Source organism: Natator depressus, chromosome 24 (assembly GCF_965152275.1).
Source record: "Natator depressus isolate rNatDep1 chromosome 24, rNatDep2.hap1, whole genome shotgun sequence".
NCBI classification, from domain to species: Eukaryota; Metazoa; Chordata; order Testudines; family Cheloniidae; genus Natator; species Natator depressus.
The window spans coordinates 18,302,605-18,314,920 of NC_134257.1; the positions used below are offsets into that span (position 1 = coordinate 18,302,605).

The window sequence follows — 12,316 nt, forward strand, 5'->3', positions numbered from 1 at the left end:
TAAAGTCCCCAGTATTTTGAACACCTCCTCACTCCATTGGCTTCAGTAATAGAGCTAGATATTTCTGGTTTGCTGAAACTTTTGGTGGAGTTTTGTAGCATCGCCGACTCTTACAATTTCATTGCGACATTCGCCATGTTTGTCGTTTTCCTGCAAGTCCCAGATCCCGGAACCAGATGATTAGGTGGGAATTTCAGCTTTCGCTTCTTTTTTTTTTTTATGTAAATTTCCAGCTTTCATTTTTGCAGAGAAAAGTTTGACATGCCCTCCCCCCCGCCAAAAAAAAAACATACAGCAAAAAAGAGGAACCCAAATGTCTTTCTTTCCAAACCAATCTCATTATGTGTTAGGGGGTGGCTCATGGGGTTTCAAGGCTGGGGTTTGACAATGAAGACACAGGGCTAGATTTTTAAAAGTGGCTAAGGGAGTTAGCTGCCAAATTCCCATTGAAGTTAGGAGTTAAGCACCTAACTCACATAGGTGCTTTTGAAAATCTCACCAGTAGAAGCCTAAGTTGATTCAATTACATCATGCAATGGCAGACAGCTAAAAAGTGACATTTTAGTTCTTATATAAAAATGTTAGAAGTTTAAATAATAAGATGGGTGAACTTGAGTGCCACGTATTAAATGAGGACATCGACAAAACAGGTATTGCAGAAACTTGGTGGAATGAGGATAATCAATGGTGTAATGGTGTAATTGAGGATAATCAATGAGTAATACCAGGGTACAAAATATATCGGAAGGACAGAACAGGACGTGCTGGTGGGGAAGCAGATCTATATGTGAAAGAAAGCATAAAATCAAATGAAGTAAAAATCTGAAATGAACCAAACTGTATCGCAGAATCTCAATGGAGAATAATTCCATGCCCAAATAATAAGAATACAGAGTAGGGATATATTACTGACCACCTGACCAGAATGGTGATAGCGACTGTGAAATATTCTGGAAGATTAGAGAGGCTATTAAAATAAAAATAACTCAGTAATAATGGGGGATTTCAACTACCTCCATATTGACTGGACACATGTCACTTCAGAACACGATGCAGAGACACAGTTTCTTGACACCTTAAATGACTGCTTCTTGGAGCAGCTAGTCCTGGAACCCACAAGAGGGGAGCCAATTCTTGATTTAGTCCTAAGTGGAGCACAGGTTCTGGTCCAAGGGTGAATATAACTGAACCGCTTGGTAATAGTGACAATAATATAATGGACTTTAACATCCCCGGGGCAGGGGAAACATCACAACAGCCCACCACGGTAGCATTTAATTTCAGAAAAGAAAACTGCACAAAGATGAAGAAGTTAGTAAAAAAGAAATGAAAAGGTCCAGTGCCAAAAGTGAAATCCCTGTAAGCTGCATGGAAACTTTTAAAAGACACCATTATAGAGGCTCAACTTAAATGTATCCCCCAAATTAATAAACATAGTAAGAGAACCAAAGAAGTGCCACCGTGGGTAAACAGCAAACTAGAGAAGCTTTCAGAGGCAAAAAGGAATCCTTTAAAAAGTGGAAGTTAAATCCTATTGAGGAAAATAGAAAGGAGCATGAACTCTGGGAAATGAAGTGTAAAACTATAATTAGGAAGACCAAAAAAGAATTTGAAGAATAGCTAGCCAAAGAGGCAAAAAGTAATCTGAAAATTTGTGTTAAGTTCGTCAGAAGCAAGAAGCTCCCGCACCAAAGACTCTTGAGCAAAGTAAGCTGTTGTGAGATTAGAGGGAAAGTCCTCTCCTGGATCAATAACTGGTTAAATGATAGGAAACAAGGGTAGGAATCAATGGACAGTTTTCAGAATGGAGAGAGGTAAATAGCGGTGTCCCCCAGGGGTCTGTACTGGGACCAGTACTCTTCAATTATTCATCAGTGATCTGGAAAAAGGGGTAAACAGTGAGGTTGCATCATTTTCAGATGATACAAAACTACTCAAGATAGTTAAGTCCAAAGCCAACTGTAAAGTACTACAAAGGGTTCTCACACAACTGGGTAACTGGGCAACAAAATGGCAGGTGAAATTCAGTGTTGATAAATGCAAAGTAATGCACATTGGAAAGCATAATCCCTACTATACATATACAATGATGGGGGCTAAATTAACTGTTACCATTCAAGAAAGAGATCTTGGAGTCATTGTGGACAGTTCTCTGAAAACATCCACTCAATCTGCAGCGGCCATCAAAAAAGCGACCAGAATGTTGGGAATCATTAAGAAAGGGACAGATTAGATTGAAAACATCATATTGCCTCTATATAAATCCATCTAAAAAAAGAGATATTGGAATTGGAAAAGGTTCAGAAAAGGGCAACAAAAATGATTAGGGGTATGGGACGGCTTCCATAGGAGGAGAGATTAAGAAGACTGGGACTTTTCATCTTAGAAAAGAGACAACTATGGGGAGATATGTTAGAGCTCTATAAAATCCTGACTGGTGTGGAGAAAGTAAATAATGAAGTGTTATTTACTCCTTCCCATAACACAAGAGCTAGGGGTCACCAAATGAAATTAATAGCCAGCAGGTTTTATAGAAATAAAAGGAAGTATATAAACTAATAAAAGGAAGTATTTCTTCACACAATGCACAGCCAGCCTGGGAAACTCTTTGTCAGGGTTATATTATGTTATATTCTCATTGACTCTCAGTGAGGTTCACCCCTTCACCTTCTCTTTGTTAAGCTAAATAGACTGCGCTCCTTGGGTCTCTCATTGTAAGGCAGGTTTTCTAATCCAGTCATCATTCTCGTGGCTCTTCTAAGAATAAGGCCAAAAAATTCACTTGCTAAAAAAAAGAATTTGAGGATCAAGTGGAAGTTACATGTCCCAGCGAACAGAATTCTTTCTCCATGCAAATATCGACAATTCCATCCATTTCCCTATTCAGCCAGCTCCGTCCCCGAGTTGTCGGTCGTCTGGGAGTTGTGTCCACATTGCCAGTACCTCAGAAACTCTTCCTCCATGGTTAAGTAGAGGACGGGGTTGAAGCAGCTGCTGAAATATGTCGGGACACAAGCAAAAGCACTTTCTGTGTCCAGAATAGGCAGAGGGTGCTTAGCTAAGATCAGCAGAAAGGAGAAGACGTGATACGGCAGCCAGGAGAGGAAAAAGGTCGCGATCAAACCAAGAAGGATCTTGAGTGGCTTGGTGGATTGGATCAGCCTGTTCCTTCTCATCTTGGCAGCTAGAACGATGTAGAATGTTGGGATCAAGATCAAGGCTAATGGGACCAGAAACCCAACCAGGAACTGGATCGTAACGGCGGCCTTCACCCTCCCTTCTTCTAGATGGAAATTCATGCTGGTTCTGGAACGTGAGAAGAGGAATTCCAATAGATAACCGTACCGCAGGCTGAACCCAAGAGACAGAGCCCCCATGCCCAAAACCATAATGAAAGCCAGTTGGGGTGTGCGGTGGTTCCAGGCCCACTCAGGATGTGCCACGAGGATGCAGCGATCGACACTAAGGGCTGTGAGGAGGAAGGCGCTGGAGAACATGTGGAAGGAGGAGACAGTGTTGCTCAGACTCTTGGCCCAGTCTAAGTCCAGGATAAAAATGGAAATGAATCTGAGAGGCAGGAAAACGATAAAGATGAAATCGGTCCTGGCCCGGTTCCAGAACCACACGGTACTGGCCGTCCTCTCCACACGGCAGCCAGCGATGAAGAGGACGTAGCCATTCAACGGCACCCCAGCAAGGAAGGCCACGGCATACAGCACCAGGAAGAGAAATAAGAAGAACCCCATTCTTGGAAGAGGTGCAGTCACAATATCCCCTTCTCCTCCTCAGGGATCAGATGGGACAGCGCAGATGTTGTACTGAGTAAAGGAAGGAAGAGCAATGAGAAAAGCGCTCACGGACAGAGAGACTAAGCTGCAGAGTTTATAATTTCCTTAGAGTTTATAAACTCCCCAGATCCTGAGCTGAACTAAGATAGGATCAAATCCTTGTAGGCCAATGGCACCAATGGTCTGAAGATCTTGGGCGCATAAAGCCAGAGGGTTAGAAAGGGACCGCAAGGGTCATATCTTCTAATCCCCTGACAAGATACAGGACTTGTGTCTATTCTCTCCCCGAATGTTCTTTGTTTTGCCCCGACCTCTGACAACAGGCCCCGTAAATAATTTCAACTGGTTCTAACCGGAGCAGATGAGGGGACAGGATGCGGGCTGCCGGAAGGGGGGAGATCCAGGGGGCAGCGGTGTGGGGGGTAGGACAGGAGATCCAGTGAGGAAGCTGGAGGGTTTACCTCATTTCCTTACCCGTGTCCTGGGGGGATGTAACGTCTCAGAGTCGACCCCCGTCCAAGGTCCCCAACGCAATGCCTGCAGCTCTCCCAGACTGGCTCAGCTCGGAGGAGGAAGCTGTTCATGTGGGGGTGTATCTGGGGTGGGGGAACACTGAGTGGCAATCACAGGATGTGGCTGGGTCCAAATACTTCTGCAAAATCGGGAAGGCCTCTGGCATGCACAGCTACATGCAGATGTCATGCGAACCATAAGGTCCTGGTAGAATATTCATATTCAGGCCTGCCTGCAAAGGCCTATACTTTAAGAACTTAGGTGTATTTTTACCACTTAGCTAGTTACAGAGGTATAAAAACAAACAATCAAAATTACAGTATATGGGCCTTATCTCTCTAGAATAATTCATTAATGATCTGGAGGATGGCGTGGATTGCACCCTCAGCAAGTTTACAGATTACACTAAATTGGGAGGAGTGGTAGATAGGCTGGAGGGTAGGGATAGGATACAGAGGGACCTAGACAAATTGGAGGATTGGACCAAAAGAAATCCGATGAGGTTCAACAAGGACAAGTGCAGAGTCCTCTACTTCGGACGGAGGAATCCCATGCACCGCTACAGACTAGGGACCGAATGGCTCGGCAGCAGTTCTGCAGAAAAGGACCTAGGGGTTACAGTGGACGAGAAGCTGGATATGAGTCAGCAGTGTGCCCTTGTTGCCAAGAAGGCTAACGGCATTTTGGGCTGTATAAGTAGGAGCATTGTCAGCAGATCAAGGGACATGAACGTTCCCCTCTATTCGGCATTGGTGAGGCCCTATCTGGAGTACTGTGTCCGGTTTTGGGCCCTACACTACAAGAAGGATGTGGAAAAATTGGAAAGCGTCCAGCGGAGGGCAACAAATATGATTAGGGGGCTGGAGCACATGATTTATGAGGAGAGGCTGAGGGAACTGAGATTGTTTAGTCTGCAGAAGAGAAGAGTGAGGGGGGATATGATAGCTGCTTTCAACTACCTGAAGGGGGTTCCAAAGAGGATGGATCTAGACTGTTCTCAGTGGTGGCAGATGACAGAACGAGGAGTAATGGTCTCAAGTTGCAGTGGGGGAGATTTAGGTGGGATATTAGGAAAAACTTTTTCACTAGGAGGGTGGTGAAACACTGGAATGCGTTACCTAGGGAAGAGGTGGAATCTCCTTCCTTAGAAGTTTTTAAGTTTTAAGCCCTGGCTGGGATGATTTAATTGGGGATCGGTCCTGCTTTGAGCAGGGGGTTGGACTAAATGACCTCCTGAGGTCCCTTCCAACCCTGATATTCTATGATTCTATGATTCTATGATTCCACTGAAATGTAAGTACATTTATGTTCCAATTTATTTATTTTATAATTATATGCTAAAATGAGAAAGTAAACTATTTATCAGTACTAGTGTCCTGTGACACTGGTATTTTTATGTCTGATTTTGTACAGAAGTAGTTTTTAAGTGAGGAGAAACTTGGGGGTACACAAGACAAATGAGAATCCTGAAAGGGGTACAGTAGTCTGGAAAGATTGAGAGCCACTGGTCTGTTGGGTCTTTTCCCACTGAGATGTGGCCACCTCTGGGGTGGGGCATGTGGGATGTTTATACAAGTGACAGGGAGGAATTTGGGATGGGGGGCTTCTGTGGGGAGTGGGGTGGGGTCAGGGTTCCAGGAACATTTTGTATAGCGGGGGTGCTGAGAGCCAGTGAATCAAACTTTAAACCCTGTATATGATGGGAACCACTTCAATCCAGGGGCTGCAGCACCGAGGGGTGGGGTGGGGAGGGATATGGGGAGGCTCCTGTGGGGAGTGGGGTGGTCACAGGGAGGTACCTGGGGTAGGAGGTGGGGGGACAGAGACAGATATGGGGGGCATTATGGAGATCACCCTAGCATTGAAGCTGGAAGGTTTAATCTCACTGTTTTATCTATGTCCTGGGGGAATCAGACACGGCATCTCAGAATTTATTCCCCCAACACACACACACCATCTGCAGCTTCCCCTCCCCATGGACTCTGTCTGGGGGCAGGAAGCTGTCCTCTCGGGGAGGAGGAGAAGGGGGGTTCTCATCGGGGGTGGGGGATGCTCACTAATCTGAGTCTGCAAAGCCTCAGAGGCAACCAGCTCTGTGCAAGCCTCAAACATCTCGGCTCAGCTCTGGGGTCTCTCGTGACGAAGGGTCTGAGATCCCGTCTGCAGAGACGGTCGCCCACATCCGGGGCAACCAGAGCCCCAGAGCAGGAGCTGAGCTGCAGCCGCATCGTTGCGGAAATTCAGCCCGTTCACACATGGATATGCTGGGTTGGGAGTGATTTGTGGGTGGGCCGCCATTCACCTCTGATCCTCCTCGAACATCCTGGAGAAAGCTTTGCTGCTGGTGGGTGGATCGTGAATCTCTCACTTCGTTGGCTGAGAGCCACACAATATTTTGTCTGTTCCACGACTGGCTGATGAATTTCTTGGACGCTGGAGAGCGAAGGGTGAAAGCTGCATGAATTTTGGCCAGGAATAACAGGATTCATTGAGACACTGGTATAAAAAACCACTGTGACGAGGTTCCCAGCAACCTGTGGGACCGCTGTGGGACTGCTGAGCCCTCTGTCCCACCAACCTGCGGTATCCCTCTCACACTGTGATGCTGTGTCAAGTTAAAACCTCTGGCAGGCCCTGCACTTCCACAGCCATCCCCAAGCAGGGACACACCCAGCTGAGTTCCATGAATGACCTCCCAGCCACTCATGAACCATCAATAGGGAGGCTCCAGTCAATTCCTCCTGGCTCCCTGGCCTGGCAGCCCAGAAATGTACCATCCTGCATGGGTCAGAAGCCTGGCCAGTGTAAGTTCATTGCCCAGTCTGTGCCTCCTTCGATGTGGAGAGCACAAACACCAGCCTCTGTCAACCGAGCTGAGATTTCCCAAGCACTTCAACCACACACACAGTTTTAGGCAGAATATAAAACAGGTTTATTAACTACAGACAGATTTAAAGTGATTATACGCCGCGATTATAAAGATCACAGTTGGTCACCCAAGAAGTAAAAGGAAATTCGCCATCTGAGTTCTACAAACTAAACAGGATTTGAATCAAGCCGTGTCTCACCCTGGCAGACGGTACAAGCAGGTGACACATCCTCAGTGAACAGGCGGGGCTTGTCTTCCAGCCGGATACCAAAGTTCAAAGTCTTTGTCCTCCAGACGTGTTTCCAGGTGTTGAGTTGTCGGGGGGAGTGAGACCAAATGGTGACATCACTTCCCCTCTTCTGTTGTTTCTTCCACCCTGATGGAATTACATTTTGGGATGACTTGGGTCAAACAGTCTCCATTGTCTATGTCCTCTCTCTGAGAAATCTCCATTTTATACGGTTCCTGAGATAGTGGATTCTTTCATAGGTGCTGACTAGCCAGTAACGCTGTCTGGCTCCTCCATGGTGATACCTGAAAGGCTGGTTCTGGGTGTTCCCAACAACACGACTTATTTCAGTAACACACCCATTGCAAAACTTCATAACTCCCCATACAATGACAGCACATACAATTTAACGGTATGTGAATAATCAACACACCAAGACTTTTTAATGATACCTCACAAGGCTGACTTTGTTCATATTGATATGACCGTGGTGAATATGGGGGCTCCAGGGTGCTGTTTTGAGGTACAGAGTGCCACAGCCACCCACATTTTATTTAAAGTCCCCAGTATTTTGAACACCTCCTCACTCCATTGGCTTCAGTAATAGAGCTAGATATTTCTGGTTTGCTGAAACTTTTGGTGGAGTTTTGTAGCATCGCCGACTCTTACAATTTCATTGCGACATTCGCCATGTTTGTCGTTTTCTTGCAAGCCCCAGACCCCAGAACCAGATGATTAGGTGGGAATTTCAGCTTTTGCTTCTTATTTTTTTTAGGTAAATTTCCAGCTTTCATTTTTGCGGAGAAAAGTTTGACATGTCCTCCCCCCCATCCCTGCCAAAAAAAAAACATATAGCAAAAAAGAGGAACCCAAATGTCTTTCTTTCCAAACCAATCTCATTATGTGTTAGGGGGTGGCTCATGGGGTTTCAAGGCTGGGGTTTGACAATGAAGACACAGGGCTAGATTTTTAAAAGTGGCTAAGGGAGTTAGCTGCCAAATTCCCATTGAAGTTAGGAGTTAAGCACCTAACTCACATAGATGCTTTTGAAAATCTCACCAGTAGAAGCCTAAGTTGATTCAATTACATCATGTAATGGCAGACAGCTAAAAAGTGACATTTTAGTTCTTATATAAAAATGCTAGAAGTTTAAATAATAAGATGGGTGAACTTGAGTGCCACGTATTAAATGAGGACATCGACAAAACAGGCATCGCAGAAACTTGGGGGAATGAGGATAATCGATGGTGTAATGGTGTAATTGAGGATAATCGATGAGTAATACCAGGGTACAAAATATATCGGAAGGACAGAACAGGACGTGCTGGTGGGGAAGCAGCACTATATGTGAAAGAAAGCGTAGAGTCAAGTGAAGTAAAATCTGAAATGAACCAAACTGTATCGTAGAACCTCACTGGAGAATAATTCCATGCCCAAATAATAAGAATACAGAGTAGGGATATATTACTGAATATAAGGGTGACTATAACTGAACCGCTTGGTAACAGTGAGAATAATATAATGGACTTTAACACCCCTGTGGCAGGGGAAACATCACAACAGCCCACCACGGTAGCATTTAATTTCAGAAAAGAAAACTACGCAAAGATGAAGAAGTTAGTAAAAAAGAAATGAAAAGATCCAGTGCCAAAAGTGAAATCCCTGTAAGCTGCATGGAAACTTTTAAAAGACACCATTATAGAGGCTCAGCTTAAATGTATCCCCCAAATTAATAAACAGAGTAAGAGAACCAAAGAAGTGCCACCGTGGGTAAACAGCAAACTAGAGAAGCTTTGAGAGGCAAAAAGGCATCCTTTAAAAAGTGGAAGTTAAATCCTATTGAGTAAAATAGAAAGGAGCATGAACTCTGGGAAATGAAGTGTAAAACTATAAATATGAAGACCAAAAAAGAATTTGAAGAATAGCTAGCCAAAGATGCAAAACGTAATCTGAATTTTTTTTAAGTTTATCAGAAGCAAGAAGTTCCCTCACCAAAGACTCTTAAGCAAAGTAGCTGTTGTGAGATTAGGGGGAAAGTCCTCTCCTGGATCAATAACTGGTTAAATGATAGGAAACCAGGGTAGGAATCAATGGACAGTTTTCAGAATGGAGAGAGGTAAATAGCGGTGTCCCCCAGGGGTCTGTACTGGGACCAGTACCCTTCAATTATTCATAAATGATCTGGAAAAAGGGGTAAACAGTGAGGTTGCATCATTTTCAGATGATACAAAACTACTCAAGATAGTTAAGTCCAAAGCTGACTGCGAAGAGCTACAAAGGGTTCTCACACAACTGGGTAACTGGGCAACAAAATGGCAGGTGAAATTCCGTGTTGATAAATGCAAAGTAATGCACATTGGAAACCATAATCCCTACTATACATAGAATCATAGAATATCAGGGTTGGAAGGGACCTCAGGAGGTCATCTAGTCCCACCCCCTGCTCAAAGCAGGACTGATCCCCAATTAAATCATATACAATGATGGGGTCTAAATAGCTGTTACCACTCAAGAAAGAGATCTTGGAGTCATTGTGGAGAGTTCTCTGAAAACATCCACTCAATGTGCAGCGGCCATCAAAAAAGCTAACAGAATGTTGGGAATCATTAAGAAAGGGACAGATAAGATTGAAAACATCATATTGCCTCTATATAAATCCATTGAAAAAAAGATATATTGGAATTGGAAAAGGTTCAGAAAAGGGCAACAAAAATGATTAGGGGAAAGGGACAGCTTCCATAGGAGGAGAGATTAAGAAGACTGGGACTTTTCAGCTTAGAAAAGAGACAACTACGGGGTGATATGTTAGAGCTCTATAAAGTCCTGACTGGTGTGGAGAAAATAAATAATGAAGTGTTATTTACTCCTTCCCATAACACAAGAGCTAGGGGTCACCAAATGAAATTAATAGCCAGCGGGTTTTAAAGAAATAAAAGGAAGTATATAAACTAATAAAAGGATGTATTTCTTCACACAACGCACAGCCAGACTGCGAAACTCTTTGTCAGGGTTATATTATGTTATATTCTCATTGACTCTCAGCGAGGTTCACCCCTTCACCTTCTCTTTGTTAAGCTAAATAGACTGCGCTCCTTGGGTCTCTCACTGTAAGGCAGGTTTTCAAATCCAGTCATCATTCTCATGGCTCTTCTAAGAATAAGGCCAAAAAATTCACTTGCTAAAAAAAAGAATTTGGGGATCAAGAGGAAGTTACATGTCCCACAGAACAGAATTCTTTCTCCATGCAAATATCGATAATTCCATCCATTTCCCTATTCAGCCAGCTCCGGCCCCGAGTTGTCAGTCATTTGGGAGTTGCGTCCACATTGCCGGTACCTCAGAAACTCTTCCTCCATGTTGAGGTAGAAGATGGGGTTCAGGCAACTGTTGAAATATGTCAGGATACAAGCAAAAGCACTTCCTATGTTCAGAATAGGCGGAAAGTACATAGCTGAGATCTGCAGGAAGAAGAAGACGTGATATGGCAGCCAGCAGAGGAAAAAGGCTGGGATCAAGCCAAGAAGGATCTTGAGTGGCTTGGTGGATTGGATCAGCCTGTTCCTTCTCATCTTGGCAGCTAGAACGATGTAGAATGTTGGGATCAAGATCAAGGCTAATGGGATCAGAAACCCAACCAGGAACTGGATCGTAACGGCGGCCTTCACCCTCCCTTCATCTAGATGGAAATTCATGCTGGTTCTGGCAGGTGAGAGGAGGAGTTTCAATAGATAACTGTACCGCAGGCTGAACCCAAGAGACAGGGCCCCCAGGCCCAAAACCATAAGGAAAGCCAGGGGGGCCGTGCAGTGGTTCCAGGCCCACTTAGGGCGTGCCACGAGGATGCAGCGATCGACACTAAGGGCTGTGAGGAGGAAGGCGCTGGAGAACATGTGGAAGGAGGAGACGGTGTTGCTCAGATTCTGGACCCAGTCTAAGTTGAGGATGGGAATGAATCGGAGAGGCAGGAAGACGATAAAGATGAAATCGGTCATGGACCGGTTCCAGAACCACACGGTACTGGCCGTCCTCTCCACCCGGCAGCCAGCGATGAAGAGGACGTAGCCGTTCAACAGCACCCCAGCAAGGAAGGCCACAGCACACAGCACCAGGGCGAGATCTCGGAGAAACATCGTTCTTGGAAGACGTGCAGTCACAATATCCCCTCCTCCTCCTCAGGGATCAGATGGGACAGCGCAGATGTTGTACTGAGTAAAGGAAGGAAGAGCAATGAGAAAAGGGCTCACGGTCAGAGAGACTCAGCTGCAGAGTTTATAATTTCCTTAGAGTTTATAAACTCCCCAGATCCTGAGCTGAACTAAGATAGGATCAAATCCTTGTAGGCCAATGGCACCAATGGTCTGAAGATCTTTGGAGCATAGAGCCAGAGGCTTAGAAGGGGACTGCAAGGGTCATAACTTCTAACCCCCTGACAAGATACAGGACTTGCTTCTATTCTCTCCCCGAATGTTTTTTGTTTTGCACCTGACCTCTGACAACAAGCCCCGTAAATAATTTCAACTGGTTCTAACCAGAGCAGATGAGGGGACAGGATGTGGGCTGCTGGAAGGGGGGAGTTCCAGGGGGCAGCGGTGTCGGGGGTGGAACAGAAAGAGATCCAGCGAGGAAGCTGGAGGGTTTACCTCATTTCCTTACCCGTGTCTTGGGGGGATGCAACGTCTCAGAGTTGACCCCCGTCCAAGGTCCACAACGCGATGCCTGCAGCTCTCCCGGACTGGCTCAGCCCGGAGGAGGAAGCTGTTCATGTGGGGGTGTATCTGGGGTGGGGAGAACAATGAGTGGTGATCACAGGATGTGGCTGGGTCCGAATACTTCTGCAAAATCTGAAAGGCCTCTGGCACGCACAGCTACATGCAGATATCATGCGAACCATAAGGTCCTGTTAGAATATTCATATCA

General features: G+C 45.2%; 2 protein-coding genes across 2 annotated transcripts; both read right to left on the reverse strand.

Moving 5' to 3' along the window:
• Nucleotides 1-2,879: 2,879 nt before the first annotated feature.
• LOC141977418 (chemerin-like receptor 1) lies at nt 2,880-3,746 on the reverse strand. The gene has a single exon (XM_074938884.1). The coding sequence runs from the start codon at nt 3,744-3,746 to the stop codon at nt 2,880-2,882; it is 867 nt and encodes a 288-aa protein (XP_074794985.1).
• Nucleotides 3,747-10,671: 6,925 nt separating this feature from the next.
• On the reverse strand, nt 10,672-11,529 carry LOC141977415 (chemerin-like receptor 1). Its single transcript, XM_074938882.1, has one exon. It carries the CDS (start codon nt 11,527-11,529, stop codon nt 10,672-10,674), a length of 858 nt encoding a protein of 285 aa, XP_074794983.1.
• Nucleotides 11,530-12,316: the final 787 nt, after the last annotated feature.